Consider the following 20,527-nt stretch of genomic DNA (forward strand, 5'->3'; position numbering starts at 1 on the left):
GCATCATAAACGTACTCCTCCGTGTTTGTAAACATGGACGGTTCCAAACTTAAGGGGGATCCATGCTCAAAAATAATGACAAAATACAATACATTTCGCATTTTCGTAGCTCTGACCAACCTATAAACCGGGCCAGTCTATTTTGTAAGTACAACAACACTGCTGACCCATTTAAACGAGTTATACGTGTGGCGGCCGTAAAAAGTCTCCCCGTACATTCAATCAGGGCTGTTGTTTTTTTTTCGATCTTCTCAGGTCGTTCAACACGACTTTCATGTCGTCGTGTTATTGGTACTGTTTAGTTTCTCAACATGACCATTTCGGCCTGGGTGGTTCCAATACTCCCGCTGTCATAGCCTTGGGTATTGTATAATCACCCCTTGGATATGGTGCCTGCTTTTTAATTTTGTCCTTTGACAGTTCCTGTGATACGCAGGCTCCATAACTTCATATCCCCTTCCTAAATTTCAGTTTGTTTAGTTCTGCCCATTGTTTTCTCGTTTAGGGCAAACCCATTATTTTATCTGGGGACCAAACGCCAATCTTCATGGACACGTGTATCATTGAAGGTTCCATGTTCACCGCCGTTTGAATACATCTGCGGATGTCTCTAAATTGCTTTTTGTACTTTTAGCATGTGTAAATGTTGAGTTCTGCTCAACCCGGGGCGGCTAGAGGGCGTGCATTCCCACTACCGTCCATGAACAGGCTCAGTCAAACCGAGCCTGCAACATTTTCATTTTTGTCGTGTTGAGCGACCTGTGAAGTTTCCACTTTTCTGTATGTTATACTTAGTGCACTGATTTCTTTTTTTTTCTTTCCACAACGTCACAATAGTGTGCGATACCTATACACATGCGCTCTGTTGATAATCACGTAATGTTTGCTGACGGGAATTCTGTCGGGGAAACCCTTATCAGAAAGTGTAGACGAATGTTATTAGGGAAACAACGATTTCCAACAGAATATGATGAAAAAAAAAACATTGTAAGAACATCGAATATGTAGCATTATAGGTGAATATAGCAAACGTTTGATTTTTTTTAATCTGACACCACGATGTGTGGGTTAGTAGCTTTAAAAGAATAAAAAAAAAATCATGTAAAACACCGCGCACGAATATTAGGAAAAGCGAAAATAGGTTTCTGTATTTTCCAAAAATGTAAAACCGAAAGTAGTATTATTACCACAACAAACAGATCTACTGTGCAAAATAATTTTCAAACTAACTACCGTTTCAGAGGGATATCCACGTAATCTGGTATATATTATGTCACATTAATAAATGTTAAATTTTGATAAATTCGCAAGAGGCAACCTGTAGCGTTCTAGTAGTAGATCTCAGTTACTGTGAACATTTTGAAAAAATGCTAATGTAGGTCAAAAAGGACACAGGTAAATTGAGGTAATTGTTACCGAATTTGATACTTGACGGAAATTATTCATTTGTTTTCCAGCGATAATGTCTCGGAGCTAACCGTAACCGAGAAACAGTTGCTGTGGGATACTAAATGAGTCCGAAAACAGATAGAACATTCATGTCGGCTAACTTGATTTATTATCTATCGATTTTATCTAGAACATAACATGATTTTTTTTAAATAATTAAATAGTGTGGGTTTGAAATATTCACATTAATATCATTTTAAATATATTTATGAAAATGCATTTTTTTTTGTATATTAAATTATCAATGAAAATTTACATCAGTTTCAGCTAAGTGTATGAAATGTTTGGCCATATAGCATTAAGACATGCCATCAAAGAAAAATAAAAGGAAGCAGAGAAGAGGTAGGCATGCAAATTGTTCAAATGCTCTCTCACACACACACGCACGCACGCACGCACACACACACACACACACACACACACACTGTATTAAACTAAAGTTTCTAATTTGTTCTGTTTAGACAAATTTACTGTAATCATTTTCAAAATAATTATATTCAGACTGCTTCACCAAGTAATGCAGTAAGCGTCATTAGGAATATTTGTATTACACTAATTAAGGTGAAGTTTGACATCTTAATCCACAGAGAGGCTATCAAATACACTCGCCAAACAAACTCCACTTATTTCTAGGAAAGAAATACAGCCAAGAGAAATAATAAATTTCTTGCAAAATGGTTTTCACGCCTAACTGAAGTATATCTACCATACAATATAACTGACAGCTTTATTCTTTACATTTCAGTTTTGTCTGAGGGTGATGCAGCTCAAGGCAGCAGCAGTGTGCATGGAGGAGCAGGGACTACAGATCCCGGTATTCATATACTTGCAGTTGCAAAAGTGTAACACGAATATGTGTTAGATTGTATACTCATTTTGTAAGAATTATACGATACCTATAAATTCACAATGATTACGTTTTGCTGCCTATTGAAAAGGATTGAAACTGGGTGTGAAATTCATAAGATAAGTGCATGGATTCTTGATGATGTCTCAGAAGTCAATTTGCCATCTTGACAATTATTACTTGATACAGGTACTTGGTAGGTCTACAGACACAACTTTATATGATTTTAATTAGAGTTTTATGAAGACTGTATTACGTAAGAGAATAGTTATACACTAGATCTATAAGATTTTTTCACTGGTTGAAGATGCCTATTGAAATATAGGGCTTATGGGTAACTGTTTAGGCAGTAACAAGTCTCTGCCCAGTTACCGTAAAACAGTTACACGAGACACAGCCATTATCATCTGCATCTTCTATCAGTAATAGATCCTTTTATTGTTTACAGTATTCTTCAAATGATAGAAGAAATGATACAAAATGAACGTTTTTTTCTTTTTAGCACTATTGTATTATAGTAGCGTATGTATTTACTCATTCATTCATACATTACAGCACAAGAGTCATCCTACAACTCGATAACAGCTATCACACAGAACATTTCGGGAACAAATGTTCAAGTAGGTCATGGTAATGTTATTGAAGACAAGAGGAGACATAAAAGCGACACAACTGACGGAGCTGAATATACAGGTGCAATAGTTTGTAGCAAGCCTATACATATTTGAAATTATAGGGTAAAGAAACAGAAATAGACATTTTTAGTAGTTTTCATTTAGATATGAGATAGAAGATGCAGTTGTTTTGATAAAGAAAAGTCATTAATCTGTTTATTAGTTTTTATAAAGATGTATAAAAAAATATCAATAGCCTTTTAGTCTTTTTAATTCGAGGTAAATTCTTGTATTTCCAGATCAAGGTTTTGCCATAATACAAATTTAGTTTACAATTCTCAACACTAAAACTGAATGAACCATAAATCTTTGTGCTTTTTGAACACTGTTATTGCTGAAGCTCTATGCATGTTCTTCTATTCGAGATAGTGTTGTGATATTTATCCACAATGTGATCACGAACCGTGGTAAAGATTTAATTATAAAGACATGAACTTTCACAAATGCATGTATTCAATACTTTTAGTAGCATAGACATACAGGATTTTATTTCCATAATTCAGTTATCTTGCACAAATTCAATCGTCTGCGTCCTTAGTCTGTTATATAACTCGTCATTGGGATAGATTAGAAATGCCTTATTTGAGTAAATGCGTCACCTGCTACCAATGTTTACTTTTGTGCAGTTGAAACAAACTGGTAATTCTTATGATTACTTGTGCAAATCAAAGGTGTGTAAACTCATTTTTGACTGGACTACGTCGTGTTTTTTGTGTTGTTGTTTTTGTCCGGTTTAAGGCCACAGCGACAAAATTATAGGTCATTCGGCGACTTTCAAGCTTAAAATGTTATTTGAAGACCTCAGGTACCGCTCTAATAAGTATCATGTCAGACACGGGCTGGTACTTGGGTAGATCCATGAACATTCCGAAAGAGAGCTTGAAAGCTTCTTAACATGAAAGAATTCTACACCAAAATTAGATTTCGAACCAAAAGCGCTGACGGTCACGTAATGCAATTTCAGCTACCTCACCCACAGAAGCCCAAGACTACATGTTACACCTTAAATCGGGAATATACATGCATTTATAAATCGACAGTATCTGTTAATTCAACTGATATGTATATTTTCCCACTGATTTGATGGTTTAATGTTTAAAATGTTTTAAAGTTTGTGACTCTCGGATTTTTCATATTCAAGTTTCGAAGTTAACATTACAAAAATTTATAACAAGCCAGGACACGAAAAATAGAAATTTATTTATCCATTATCGTATTGTGATTCCTTTCTCAAAGGAACTGTTGCTAAACTATTAAGATATTCTTTCCAGGGGCTTGTGCTTTGCCACCAGATTGTCTAGATCAGGAGAGAACGTATGCAGACGTCGTTACAGGAAGAGTCGTGAAGCAGCATATTCAAGCAGACAGAGTCACCATTAATATAAATGCAAATACTGGCACAGTTGAAAGTGAAAATGTATCAAGAAAAGAAACCGAAAGCAAAGAGCAAACAGCAAAAATAGCACAGTTTAAAAGGGAACAGGTTGCTTTGTTTCTTAACTCTGTCGATAATTTCAGTAGAGGTCATTTCATTTTAGCGGTTGGTAAACAAAATACTGTTGATTACATTCAATTTGAGGCTTTATCTTTAGTTCCATGGACGGTCGTGTTCGACTTTGATCCAGAAAGTAGATCAACTGGACTTTTATCCAGTATAGAGTCTATATTAAGTAAACGCCGATCCTTACATATTGACAGTATTCAAGGCGCATGCACGTTCTCCGAACAAATCACTAGTTGGATTTTCTTAATGGGTTGTTCAGACAGACCAGATACAAGAACTGCAACCGAAGCAGGTGACTGGAAAAAGGAGGTGGACGAAGAAGTTGATAAGAAACTTTCAAATTTAAAACAGTTCGAAGCAGGCATTACTCATTTTACATTTGTTGTTTTTTGGCCTTCTGATCCAAACACTGCCAAATGTATGCATTTCATTCTAAGCAAGGTATGCACTCGTATGAGTTCCTCAGTTGTTATAGTAGAGGATGGTGAAATGAAATCCGATGTATCAGTTCGAAACTTAAATGTCTTGAAAGATGAAAAGGAAGTTACAGTGGTAGAACTAGGTATTAAAGAACTGTGTCAAGCCGTAACAAAAGTTATGAGGCCTATTATAATGGAGTCATCAAGTTACTATCTACCAACAAAAGACAACTCAAATGATCCCGGAATAACAGAAGAAAAGGCACAATGGCTGAAGGAAGACATAGAAGTTCTTTATGTGAACAATAAAACAGGAGTTAAATACACTTCCCAACAGATGAAGATCGAGGAGGACACTTTCCACAAGGGAGGAACATTACCGTGGACGTGGTGGTATGAAGTTGGCCCAGGACATGCAGACGTCGAGAGAGATATCACAAAACGTATAGTTCATTCGATTAAACAAAACTACCTGGATATTCCTAAATCGGGTATCATTACACTGCTACATTCTCCAGGATCCGGTGGTACAACGCTTTCGCAGAGAGTTCTTTGGGATTTGAAAGACAGGGTTCCTTGTGCACAGATGAAACAAAATTCTGGATCATCTGTTACGGACCTTGTAGAAAAGATTACTTATTTGAGTGACAGAACAAACATGCCTATTGTCATTTTACTGGATGGTGAAGACGAACACAGAATACGTTCTCTTCAGAAACTTTCAGAGCGAATGAAGATATGTGTCATTATGCTGTATGTTAGAAGATACTACGTAGATGCTGGTGATTACGAAGGGAGGAAGGATATCTATGTGTTAACTGATACACTATCCAAGAGAGAAGCTAGGGTTTTGAAATTAAAATTCAGCGACAAAATAGACCATGAAAAGAGGCGTAAAAATGTGGAACAACTTGCGGAGGATGTTGAAAATGATAAGAACCGGACGATTTTTGAATTTGGTCTTGCAGCTCATAGCTATGAATATCAGGGAATTCAGTCATATGTAAGAGGTTACTTACAACTATCTGAATCTGAGGATGACCGACTTTTACCATGGCAAACGTCGCTTGCGTACTTGTCCCTTGTATATTTTTACGGGCACACATCAGTCCCTTGCCACTTTTTCACCGACATTCTACGATCAAAAGACAATAAAATGATCCTCGAGACAAAAGATTTTCCTCCCGAAATGCAAGAATTCATTGTGCGAGGTGTGAATGAATCTAGAATGTATACTGTACGAATCAGCCACTACTATGTTGCAAGAGAGATACTAGACCAGGTGCTGACAAGACCTGTCACAATCGAGAGACATGTTTCTCCTTATTTATGCAGTGCAGCTAAGAAAATGTTGGGTACATTTTGTCCAGGACTTATAAAAGAAGCAGGAAAAGTCAACGATGGAAATTCTTCAGAGGTCATATCAAAAATGTTGATCAACACATTTATCAAAAGAGAGCACATAGATATTCTTGAAGACGAAACACAAGACGCACGTCTCAAAGGACCCAATAAGCCACGGTTTTCTCATATTTTAGAAGACGCGAGCTCAACCGCTCCATTTTCTGAACGTTTTGACATTCTGCAACAACTGGTTGTATCATTTCCCTCTGAGGCACAATTTCGGGCACATCTAGGGCGACTCTATATGATATGTCGACCAGAGGAAGAAGAGAAAGCTGAAGAAAACCTTAAAAAAGCTTATGAGATGAGTTCGGCTATCCTTGATGAAACTGAATCCGTGGATGAAATTCCTTTTTCCAGGAGACTTGACATACGAAATATATGTCACATGTATGGGAACATGTTGTCAAAGAAGGTATTCAAGTATACAGGGAAATGTAGCACTGACAAACCTGTCATTGTTGTAAGGACTGATCAGTTCCTTGCAATCGCTGAATCGCTTCTTCCCGACGTTCAGTTTGCTTGTAAACTTTTCTCGACGAACAGAGAAGTGATGTCCCCAGGGTATGAAGAATGTTTAGGGTTTGTTGGTGAAATCCATGTTAGACTGATGTTTTGTCGTCTTGTTAAAGAAAAAAGTGGAGCTGCTGATTTAGAAGCTTTTGCCAGTACCAATGATGGAGAAGTAGCACAGTTTGTCAACGACTGCTATTCAAACCTGGATGTTCTTTTTGACGAACTGTGTGATGTGGCAGATGCAAAAAGTATGGAGGTAAACGGCCAACCACTACAAGAAATTTACATGGATATTATGAGTTCCACTGCTCCGGGGCACATTGTTTATAAACAAAACAGGAATACCCCTAGAGTGCGCAGAAATGAAATAGGAAAAATAAAAGCGCGATACAACACAAAGAATTCGCATGGATATTTAGAAAAACTGACGCAAGAAGACGAGATTAAATTCATAGTAGACTGCTACGAGAAAAACTTTCAAACGACCGATTCAACAGATAAAGCATTGGATAATGATTATCGAGAATGGATCCGAGCGATAAGGCACCCTGAATTCCCGAACAGGTACTCCATTGAAGTTGTTCTCAGGCACGTAGAAAATTGGTATGAACATGTTCAAAAACAGAATAACCCCTGGAAGAAAATCACTGCAAGGTTTTACTACTTTGTCTTGTCGAGTATACTGGGTTTTGGTGCGTTCGGGCAATCTGGAAACTTGGAACTTCTTCGCAAGTCGCAAATCTTGCGGAAAGATTTATTAGAAATTGCAAAATATTCACAAAACCCTGATTATCAGATTGAGTGGCTTGGTTTACCTGTGGCGACAATTGATCGACTTATACCAGGCAAGAGATGTTTTGGTTTGAGCGGAGACCTGCCACTGAAAGAGGAAGACCTCGAACGTCTTGAGATCAGGCTAGGTACAGTATGTCCTCCAAATAATAAGCCTAATAATGGCTTAATAGCGCTTGACTTGGGACCTGGGAATCGAGAAAATGTGAAGATACATTATGTTCCAATTAAATGGAAAATGAAAGGAAAAAGTTTTAAAAGTTGCCGTGTACAATTTGTGATTGGTTTCAACATGTCACACGGCTACGAGGCATTCATGGTTCAACGAGTTGAACACGTGAAATGCCTAAATTCCAAATGTGGCACACATATAGAAAGAAGAAGTTGTGACAATACTGTAAAGTGCCCAACATGTCTCCAAGAAACAAAAATTAAACATACCTAGTAAAACAGTATTATGGGTTAACACTATCCCCATGTTCATTCTTTCTGTTGCAATTAAAAGTTTACTGCGGAATCAGCTGGAGTCACTGAATACCCTTACGGCTGAATTTGAGGATACATTTATCAACCTAATATTCACAAGCACTAAATTCATAAATTAATAAAGCACAAACATGGGTAGGGTGTGGTAATGAGAGTATTTTATACGACAGTGAGTCCTTTTGATACCTACTAGTTGAGGTTAATGGAGAGGTCGATGTCATATCCATACGGGATATGTACGTGTAAGTTTCCATTCTATGCTTCATTTAAAAAGTGTCTACGGTGTCAAATTGCTAGCGTTTGGAATGTGTAGATTCACTAGTAACAGCGATTCTATCAATGTATAGTTTTTGAGAACACAAAAATACGCGTACACGTTCTGAATCACAGGTTATTATCCGATGACCAATAGATCTGTCTTAATTAAATACTGATTTAAACCTCCATTTTTTCTTCTCTCCCCAACTTCCATTACCTTCAACGTTAAAAATATATATAATATAGTTATAAATTCAACTATTGTTCTATAATGATTGTGTTGAATAAGTCAAGTACTAGTTATGCCACTTAAACTGTTTTCTCCTAAGTTGGAACATTGTGTTCTACTTGCGCATCATGGTAAAGGATTCAGGATTTGTATTTCTATCAGTTTGTATGTTTTTTCTCTCTCTCCCTCTCTCTTATACAGATAGGATAAACTACGAGTGCATACCTAACTTACTGCGTTATGTTTAAGTTCTTCTTTTAACCCTTACCCTGCTAAATTTCTATAATGAACTTGTCCATCTTTCAGTTTGGACAGTACCATTAACTGTTAAAAATGGGTGCTTGTCAAAAAGATACTGACTGAATGGCGAACAGTGCATATCTTAATCAGAATGCGCGGATGTGCAGGCTGATCATGATCTAAACTGGTCGCAAAGGCAGAATCAATTGTGCCCAGCAATGTAAGGGTTAATAATTATTGTACGCAATTGATATTGTAAATACAAATATTGTTCTAAATCAATTTTTTCTGCGGATTGACTGTCTGAATATATTTTTATGTTTATATGTGTTACTAACTGATTGGCTGTCGTTGAGTAGGCCGAATAGAGTTCGAGACTTTAATGAAAAGACTTTTTCAAATAATGTAACGCTTAAAACACGCATGTAAATTCATACAATAAATAGACAAAGGAGTTTAAACTTGCATAATTTAGCAAAACACTTTTCTTGACAATATTCATGAACTAGGGACTAAAGTAACCAGGAAAATTCGTTTAGATGAAGCAACAGTATATCAAAAACTGCACGATAGCTGCGTACCACAGTCAGAGCAAGAGGTCGTCCAAAGTTGCATGGTTGTATCACACCATTGGCAGCCACTGCTAGTTGTATACTAAACTCTCAACCAGCCGGACTGGTTCTCTAACAGTACATATTAGCCGTGTACTATGGAGTATTTAGATACTGTAGTTTATTCAAATTTCGTAATAACTATGTAGATATCTACCACGTTTGGCAGTGAAGGTTATCTATGTTCGATACTGTAGATAGAAATGGCTTTGCTCACCAAATAATTTTCAAATTATAGCGTGTAACAAATTATTGGTATATACTACAGTTTATTTAAACATGCATAATAACTTTGTACCACAATGTCGGAAGGCTCAACACAGCAGGTTATCTAAAATTGCATAATATTTAAATTTGTACACACATATGAGTATTTCCAGCTCATTATGTTAACTGCTGACCTGTCTGGTGAGAAACGAAAACACGTAGTTCTGTCATGTTTATTAGATTATATGATTTCTTCTATGCATTTTTGTTCTGTTACAAATATTGCTATCTTAGAAGACTTTTATTGTGAAGAGATAATATGCATGTAATGTTTTTTTTTTCTTCATTTAAAAGATATTTTGTTTAATCATACAGCATATTTATGATGCTTGCAATATTTACGTTATGTTGGTGAACATAGTTTTAGCTAATAATCAAAATTGACAAAAAAGCATTCATTACCAACTTTTAGTAACATCGATCTATTGAAAAATCGATAAATTTGCCTATATAAACAAAGAAGGAAAAAAATACTTAAACTTAAATAGAAAAAGTTCTATTTGGAAATCAAAAATTCGATACCCTACAAATTAAAGTTTAATTTATTCCGGATATTATGAATATTTTTTAAAAAAAATATTTTAATATTTGGTTGGTCCTTTTTGACTTTAAATAGACCCACCTCAGTTCATATAGACTCTGAAGGAAACGGGTAAAAAAAACTGACTTTTTCAAATATAACAGATAAAATGAGATATTTCCCGCAAAAAATCAAAAATTCGATACCCCTAAAAATGTAGAAGAATTATTAAATTTTCGTTATGTGTAATTTGTTTTAAATTTTAGAATGGTTTGTTTGGTCCTTTTTGCATTTTAGTGTGTACAGTGAACATTTCTTAAAAAATTCCGGCTTTTTCCGCCGTCATCCGTAAGTACTCGGAAACTGTTACGGAAAATATTGTCGTCTGCTAGTCTGACTTTGTCGGTACAAATTGTTATAGCTCAAAGCCTATAAATTGTAGGCAACTTCACATTGACAAAAAAAAAAAAAACATAAACAAAAACAGATTGTAATTAGACAATTTAAAACAAATTAATTGTTGAACTCAGAAACGCCGAAACCTAGATCTGCTGTCGTTTAAAATAACGCTATGGGGGATTTAGTGTTCAATTCGCGTTAAATATACAAATGCTTTCAATTTTCATCGCAAAATATACTTAATGCAACTAATTCTCATGTGTTTTCGTAAAATATAGCCTGTCAGTAATTGAGTTTCAAAGCATTCTTAAGAAATATAACGATGATTAATTTATTTATTTCCAGATACCTATATTACGATCTAGAGACTTTTTTTATTGCGGTAGCGGTCCGGGTCCGATCTCCGACGCGGTCAGCTTTTTTTCTTCATGTGGGATGTTTTAATAATTTTTAAACAAAAAAAAAAACATTTTCTATTATTCATAATATGACCAAACTTTAATTTGAAAGATAGCCTTGATGAACTGATAATTCTGCTTCTTTCCGAACCTCCTTTGTATATATTATTCTGTATTCTTAAATTAATGCACGTTTTTGGTAAATTCTTTAATCATTCGTTTTAAAAAATTGCGATATCTATTATTTGATTTAATTGTAACAAATATCTTAAAATTACCCTTTGACTTTTATTGTGTATTACAATATTGCCTAGGGGTAAACAATATCCGGTCAGTGTTGTTTCAAGGTGGGTCATAAAAAATATGTTACCCCATTTACTATAAGTGATGGGTATTTTTATGGTTTTATGGTTTTTGCGTTGTAATATATGTCTTTCACTTTCTTCTGTCTTTATATAGTATTTTCCCTTTCTTTCATGAAATTTGTTTTTACGATTTTTACCCTTATTTCATGAATCGTATGACAGTAGAAAGAATCAGTACAAATTTAGAATTCACATCGTTAACAATGTTGTTCCGTAAATATCTACTGAGTAAAGATCCTGGCCCAAATTTCACGAAAAATCTTAAGTTATTACTTAGTTAAGTCTGCTATTCTAAAATTGAGATATTGATGAAGTTATTGTTATTTAATGTCGTTTTTTCCTGTAACAATATATTTATAGTTAAAGTACACTATGGTAGTAGTATTTGTCAGCAGTACTTATTCAAGTCACGCAAATATGATATTTCTATTTAGGCACGATATAAGAAACTTAATCCTTACCATACTAAATTACAATAATGAACTTGTCTATCTTTCAATTTGGACAGTACTATTAATTATGAAAAGGTTGCATACCAAAAAGTTACTGGCTGAATGGCAGACAGTGCAGATCATGATCAGTCTGCACGGATGTGCAGGCTGATCATGATCTACACAGATTGCAAAGGAAGAACAAATCGTGTCCAGCATGGTAAGGGTTAAGTATTTCCTTTTAAAAGTATAAGTCTTATTTCTATACTTCTTTTTCTTTAAAGCGACCGGCCTACAGATCGTTCGACAACAAAAATACTTTTTAGATATCTTGAAAAAAAAAATGCTATATTTCTTATGAAGGCTTCAAAACTTAATTACTGACAAACTTAATGTTATGGAAATACATGAGAATTTGCTGTTTTTACTACCTTTTACGAAGAAAATCGAAAAACGTTAGTCGTTTAGAATTTTGAAAATATTTTAGAATCAAAAGCTCATATTCTAATGTTCATAATATGTGAAAAAAAGCGCGTATAGAGGAAGTATATACGCTTTCTAAATATTTTAAATAACATATTCATATTCTTGAATATTTATTTTATTTACAGACAGTTTCTTGTGCGTAAATATTTCTTTTCTGTACATAGATATACGTTAGCATGATGTTTCAAGTATTAAAAAAAAGTAAATCTATGTGTTCGATGTATAAAATGTAACGATTTCTAAATATTTTAGATAACATATTCATATTCTTAAATATTACTTTTATTTGACAATTAATAAAGTATTATATAAATTTTCGACTTGTTCCGATTTTAACTTTAATAATTATAAAAAACTTCATTCAATTCAAGTATATCGTTTAGCAAACCGCCCGCCTGTAAATGCATCAGATAATGACCAAAGATGTTAATTATCGATTTTTCCCCCTTGTTACTACAACAACAACAATTAATACGGAAATCAACGAATCCGTCCGGTAGCGATGATATTGGATTATTGGTTTTATTGATTTTTATGATAGGTAATCTGTCCCGCTTTATCGGTTTCGAGATGTTACTAAAAGTTGGTAATGAGACATATGTAATACCATGACGCAGAAATAAAGTAAATCGTTTTCTTTTTTATCAGATGGGACAATGAATTGCTTAATACTTGTCTAGAGAGGTGACAGATTTCTATGGTAGATTGAAGGCGATTAAATGGCGATTTTCACGTCATATACAAAATTATACATTTGTATTTTATTTTACCCATTCCCGGGATTCATTTAAAATGTTGTATATATTTTTATATATTGTTTGATCTCAAAACACATTATTTATAAATGTTGCATTCACATATTTCAACTACTGTACAAGTCCAAAAGTAATAAATTGAGGCTGTACGGTAGTCGTTACTCGTTAGTCTGAATCTAGAGACGAATTTTGTTCGTGACTATTAATCTGATCACCTCGGCCTTCTTGCTACGCAATTGGAGGATACGGAAATACCCGATGTTTCACGAATGCGCAGACAATGTCTGAAGTCATTTGTAGCTACCACTTCAAAGTGACTGAATTTTTGTGTGACTGACTGAGGACAAGTCAGTGCTGGCAAAGTATCCAAGAGAACTAGTCGGGTTAACAGTCAGTCGTGACATGATCACGAAAGACATAACAAAAAATACAGAACATTGCGTAACAAACACAACGTAATCACAGCAGGTTGTCTGAAGTTATCGAATCGATTTTAAGAAATAGGCCTTGATATAACGTAGAATATTGTTCTTAATTTTCTAAGATTATGAAATTTGAAAAAAAAAAAAAAACACTGACAAATTATATCTTATCTCTTACGATAACATTTTGACTTAAAAATCGTCACTTCTAAAATTACATCCATATAACAAATTACATATATTATTTGTTAAGTCCACAAACATATTTTTGTCTCAAACAACTCTGGTATATACTTTCAGCTAAGAAAGACTCAAAGCCGGGAGTGTATTGTTGTGTAAATATTAAACTGTAAAATGATTCCTTTTGGGATCACCAGGAACAGTGATACATGTATAATTAATTATATATGTATGTATGGTTTTTGCATAGATTTTTTTTTTTTGTAAATATACTGGTTTTGTTTTTATATACCGGTAATAGTTATTTCATTGGTATTTTAAGATGTTTTTTTAAATATATTTCGTTGACAATATAATATGAAAATTATATATTGATTGTATCTGTTTTAATCCTAAATGTGCCAAAGATATAAATCTTTAGCAAAGCTTTTGATAGCGAGATTTATTTTGTTGTATAATTTTAAGAAAGGTCTAACTCATTTTGTTTTCGTGATATTTTCTAACCCCCTCCCGCCACCTCCCCACTCCCGAGTTATGAGGAATAGTAAGCAAATATGGGTACAGAATCCAGAACCATTGATCAGGTTTGCTGTCCGCTGTTACATAACTGAAATATTGTTGAAAAACGGAGTTAATAGTTACTAATAAGCTTTGATAACGTGGCAGTTGAGTCCAATAAGTCCAGGGGTGTTCAAAGATAATCCGTCATAGATCCATTGTAAAGCAAATATTGGATTTACCTGTATTGGAAAATTAACAGTGTCGATGTATTGATGTCAACTGCCACATTATCAAAGTTTATTAGTATGAGCAGCCACTAGAGTGAAAATATAGAGTATTAAAAATATTTTCTTTAGTTGTTTTTATGTAAAATATAGTCTGTTCTAGAGATTTTAAATAGAGAAATAACTGTTAGATTTGTCTAACAGTCCATCCTAATTACTAATATTGTATAAAATGCAATTAGTATCACATCAAAATGGTATCAAAAAGCGTAATTGTGTTATTTTCCTAATTCCTAATGAACACAGTATTTGGGTAAAGTTATGGCTGAGTCTAGTTAATACCCCCCGCCCCACTGTCGACAATCTAGATCCACTGTTATTATTAGGAAGTTTATATTCCATTTTGACTTTAGTATCATAGTAGATCATAACGAGTTGTATATAAATACGTGGGGCATGAGATCCCAAAATTCTGTGAAATAAATATATAAATATCAAATTGACTTGCATTTTTATTTCACACACATGCTATTCATTACAGCGTATTATAGGAGATAACGGTGTGTCATGATTGATCGAGGCCGCGATCATATTGAATAGGACAAGTATTTGCACGATGGGGAAAATATTTCATGATGGACCTGTCAATTCTTTACTTGTGGGTGAAACAGGTCTCATAAGCGTAAATACGACTAGCTTCTACTGATTATAAAACATACCGTACGATTTGTTGTGAATCAACTGTTGTTGTACTTTTAGTAGTTCAACCGCCACCCTTGTTTAAGAGCAACATTTAAAAAACACGTTTTTTTTTTCATCCTCAAGTAAAAAGTAAGTAGACTCGCCCAGTTTAATCAATCTAGACGCATCGCATAATCTACATAGAGCGCTTACTTCACCCGATTTACATTCTGAACATTTTCACGCGTTTCGGGCTTTATCGTATGTTTAATATGGGATTTTTGAACCGTCCAAAGATGTTGGAAATGTTTGTCTCATTGTTTATTTTTTTAAATAAAAATGTTACTGCTTTCATTGTCTACCACTTTTTTTCCACCCTTGCCTGAAAAAACAGTAATGAGCTTGTACACTGTTCAGACAATTGTGCTCTGTTGAAATTTAACCAAATACAAGTTTACCTGCATAAACAGAAAGCATGATATGTCACCATGCGCGGATCCAGATGGGGGGTGGGGACCGGGGGTCCGGACCCCCTCTGGAAAATCTTTAAAAAAGGAAAGAAGACAAGAAGGAAAGAAAATGTTTTTCGAAAAAGGCAACATTAGGACTGCATGTAAAGTATATGCGGCTGCTGCTACATACGACCCCGACATAATTCATATTATTTATCTAAAAGAAACTAAGAATTTTACCTTCAAGAAAGCTTGATTTTATCATTTTCGCAAATTTAACAGGTTAGTCCATAAAACTGTCCCAGAATGCAAAAAATGAAGTGCCAATTTGCAAAATTTCCAGGGCGGGTGGGGGTTTGGGCAGGGGATCGGATCCCCTCTGAGAAAATTGGCTATGTGTCCGTGCATGGTCACTATACCTGTCCAGTACTGGACATTATGGTAAACGCTTCATTCCTGCACAAATGACAATTTCGCAACTTCTGTCCGGTTTGTACAAATTTCTGGCCGCGATAAACCATTTGACTTGTATACTCTGGAATATATTTTACACGAAAGCACTGGTTAAGCTGTTGCTAGGTCAGTGGTATCGGACCTAGGATGGAAACAGAATATGTAAATGTAAAATATAACATCAATCCTCATCCAAAAACGACCTTATCTGAAATGTATGTCGTCGAATAAACAGCCCATATTATAATATGGTTTAAACGACTTGCTTTTTTATAGGCATGACACGCGGAAGAGATATGTGTAAGCATTCTCACCTTTTATGTTAGTTTAAACAGAAGAGAGATCAGTCAGATACAAAAAGAAGAAACATTGATGAGAGACCAATTTAGAAAGAATTAATTTCGTTTTTGACAGCTGTACTAACAAAAGTTTTACTTATTAAGGTACATGAACTTTTGTAGTCAATGTTTTTCACAAAAGTACCGAATACATCAGGAACAATTTCTATTTGCGTACCTTAATTATACAAAGCCGATTAATGATGAATAAGGAAAATAGACATTCTGCATCAAAACAAATAAATCTTGCCAGTTTTTTTTTCTTGCTCTATTGGATATATGCAAATCTTTTTAGATTATAGGCCAAGACCACAGTTATTTGCCCTTGGTTGACCAGGAAGTGGTTACGCTAAAAATAGTTCCTCTGTTTGATGGTGAATATTGGTGAATGTTTGAGTGAAAGACCTGCAATAAATGGCATAATTTAATAGAGGAGATATGAAATAGTAGGTACATGTACAATTTGACAGAATGAGAATGTCAGAATATGCATAACATGACTTTTTGATAGGGCCTGTTTTGCCTGTTTACGGCCATCTAGAGGGTATTCTTCATACGCATGTGATTTGGTTCAAAATGGTGGAAAAAAGAGCCGGTCAACCCCATGTTTATTGTGGCTGGAATTGTTTTTTCTTGAATAGTTCTGTTGAGTTCAGGTATTTTTAGGGGGATTGGAATGCATGCAAAATTGTTATAGTGTCCAGTGCCTATATAGAACATATATTAAAAATAACTGTGGTCTTAGGCCTTATATTAACCAAGTATTCATTAAACGATGTACATATACAGTTCTCCCGAGAAAAAATCTCGTAATCACCTTAATAAAAATTAACTTCAAAGTTATAATAACATTTCCATATAATCTTGATTACAAAATCACAATTTTTGTAATTTGTAATTTGACTCATTGAAAGGATACCAAGCAACAAAAGACAAAGGACATCTTTATCTTCTATATGTCCTGAATGCTTGCTTCTGCTTTCAAAGAGGAAAAACTCGATCGTACTAACCTTGTTTTACTTTTCTCCCTTGCGTAGTGACAAATGTCGCCAAAAACTAGCAAATGGTCATTCGTCCACAAAGAAGTAAACTTAATGACTGATTGAATTTTACAGAGTAGAACCCTACTTGCACCAGACCAATGTGAATTTAAAGGTGCAAAATAAAGACAAATGAATAGACATAAATCTTTTAAAAAGACTACACATTTTGAAATGTTGTACTAAACATTACGATAGCCGTGCAATATTCCCTTGAAATCAACACATGTACAGAAAAACAAATGATTGTTTCTGTATTTTCTTAGACTGACATGGGGGGTCATTTTGTCCTACTTTCGTGTTTATCGCTTTTCTGTAATCGGTCGGAAATTCTTCGGGATCACGTGATTTTAAAATTGTTTCAAACGAATATCCATTTAAGACGCGCAACAAAATAACTGTATTTCCATGATAGTAATTATGCACGACTTGCACGAAAAATATGAGATGTACAAAATTTAAATTTAAAATTGACAGTGACATATATTAGGCCAAGACAATGTGTTTAATGTCTAAAATCTTATTAAATTAATGTAGCCATGTGTACATAAATAAGTGTATTTAGGTAAATTTCAATCATACTTTGTTTCTGCAGTGTAAGACAGTTACTCATTTATATTCTTAAAATTATACTGAAAAGAGATTAACTGAAAAAGTTTACAGACGAAGTTGTAAAAACACTTTTATTCGGGAAGGGCCTGAATTGTCCTTATGAAAACTTCTAGTATAGCTGTATATTACCTGTATTATAAGAATGATTTTCATGAAGTTTTTGTGAGTTACAAAATTGTTGAATTCCATGTGCTAAGTTTGTAAAAATCACGTTATCGTTTGGGCATATGATATATTTTGCATCTATTTATAAATTATAGCCTCGTTTCGGAGGATTCTTCCGAAAAAGTCAGAAGATGCTCGACGGGTTTGTAAGCAGTCGGAAAGCATACTTTCGGTTTGACATAGGCAACATTTTTTGTTTATTTGTTAGTTATTCTTGAACATATTCATGACTATTTGGTCAGAACCGATGCAGTGGGCCATATTTTCAGTAAATAGGAACAGAACAGAACAGAACAGAACAGAACAGAATTTTATTGAGACTTGTACATCGTACATCGTCTAAATAGGAAGTCTCAGCTACAAACTCTGGTTTTCATATAATACTCGTTCGGGTTTTAGTAATGGACCTTTAATGCTGCGTTTACACTTAGCCACGATATCCACGATGTCCACGATTTAAAGAAAAGCTCGGAGCTCCACGATTTATTGCACGAATTTTGTATTACTACGCTTTCCTACGCTTTCTTACGCTCTCAGTACGTTTTGTTACTACCTGCAGCGTTTTATTACGAAACCAACACGATTCTGGTCGAGATCTGCCACGATTTTCATCACGTTCTCTCAAGTTCTCTTACGATTACCACGATATGCTATCACGCTTTGTCACGTTCTGTTTAGATCCCTCACGTTATCAAGTTTTGTTAAGCTCTCCTACGATTTATGGCCACGATTTGATCAAGATTGTCACGTTTTGAGCACGATTGGAGTATAAATAGGAGTTATGGGTCATCCTCTCATTCTCTCCAGAAATTCCAAAGAGGAACGAGCTATGCATCAAAGAGCTGAACAAGATGCTGAATTTGCATTTTTCGTGTATGCCTATAATAGTTACTCGTCGGCTGCAGCAACAAGGGAAGGAATAGGGCAGGATATAAAAGAGAGAAATGAGAAGAAGAAATAGAAAGCCTAAGACCTGGTGGGTGAGACCATGGTTAAGTGGAAACCGTAGGCACCGACTGGGACAATACTCTCAACTTTTCAACACAAAACTCAGGCGTGAAGATGTTGGCTCCAACGTCAATATTAGGATGCCTCCAGATCTAGTCGAACTTAGAATCGTGTTTCCAAGTTCATCAAGATCCCCATACGATGGAGCATCAAGGCCTGATGCGCTACGTTAAGGTCTGTTAAGCTGCATTACGCTCTACAACGATTTCCACGTTCCATCACGCTCTCTCAAGATTTAAGATAAATCGGGATAATCGTGGCAAAATTTTTGACTGTCAAAAATTTTGTCACGATCCTTACGATCATCCCGATTCCACCAAGTTCCCTCAAGATCACCACGATTCGATCCCACGAGCCCCCACGCTCATCACGCTTCTCTCAAATCGTGGACATCGTGGACATCGTGACTAAGTGTAAACGCAGCATAAGAAAGTCCTTCCTAAGTCCAAATTATTCAACCAAAGTCGTTTTCAGTTAATGATAATAGTAACATCTTGTGATGACCACAAATTATTGTCAAGGATTGCATACTTCAAAATGTATTCTAATATACTTGTCTCTGTTAAAACTCTTCTGCTAGAATGACGTCACGTTAACGTGCGGTGACGTCAATGTTTTTGTTGCGACCAAGAAAAAGCGCTACTAAAGTTTATATACTATTTTAAATTACCATATTAGATATAGAATCGAAATAAGTTATAGCAAAACACTCGGGCGGTAATATGTCGTAAAAAAAATTCACTCGGACTGCGCACTCATGAAATTATTACGCGCGACGTATAACCGCCCATCGTGCATATATAGTGTTGAAACACTCTTTTGCTATAAATTATTTCTTAAATTATGTAGGTAAGGTTATTAAGGTTTTAATGAATGAAACAAGGCTCCAATTTTTTTCTTTTCTTTTTTTTTCCCATAAACGGATCCTGATATTAGCCGTGTTGGCCATCTAGGTGGTGATGTTAGCCAAGGAAATTCTGTATTCACCGAAAAGAAGCAAACTATTTTCGACTTTATCCTTGAATGACTTTGACTATTAACACAGTTTTGGGGCTAAACATTACTTAGCTAATTAATAACATATATGTTTTTATACAATGTGCATCATAAGCTAGTCTGTATCATAACATGTTCTGTTTTCATGCATGTCTTCTCTGCGATGTGCATGCACCAGATATGTATGTGCTTAGACCTTAGCCTGCTAAATTTCTAAAATGGATTGGTCCATCACTCAATTTGGGCTGTACCATTTATTATTCTAATGGGTGTTCACTGTAAATTTACTTCACTGAATAGCGATCAGTGCAGACCACTGCTGATCTTGGTCTGCACTGGTCACAAGGGTAGAAACATTTGCCGCCAGTAGGCTAAAGGTTAATTAACAGTGAAAAATCAAAAGTT

At 35.0% G+C, this 20,527-nt stretch overlaps 1 protein-coding gene across 1 annotated transcript; it reads left to right on the forward strand.

The window, feature by feature from the left end:
* The first annotated feature begins 1,169 nt into the window (after positions 1-1,169).
* Positions 1,170-10,086, forward strand: LOC128558571 (uncharacterized). Its single transcript, XM_053548282.1, has 5 exons — positions 1,170-1,261; positions 1,711-1,791; positions 2,195-2,263; positions 2,852-2,989; positions 4,242-10,086. Exons 2-5 carry the CDS (start codon positions 1,755-1,757, stop codon positions 8,048-8,050), a joined length of 4,053 nt encoding a protein of 1,350 aa, XP_053404257.1. The 5' UTR covers positions 1,170-1,261; positions 1,711-1,754; the 3' UTR covers positions 8,051-10,086.
* The last annotated feature ends 10,441 nt before the right edge of the window (positions 10,087-20,527 follow it).

This window comes from Mercenaria mercenaria, chromosome 7 (genome assembly GCF_021730395.1).
Source record: "Mercenaria mercenaria strain notata chromosome 7, MADL_Memer_1, whole genome shotgun sequence".
NCBI classification, from domain to species: domain Eukaryota; kingdom Metazoa; phylum Mollusca; class Bivalvia; order Venerida; family Veneridae; genus Mercenaria; species Mercenaria mercenaria.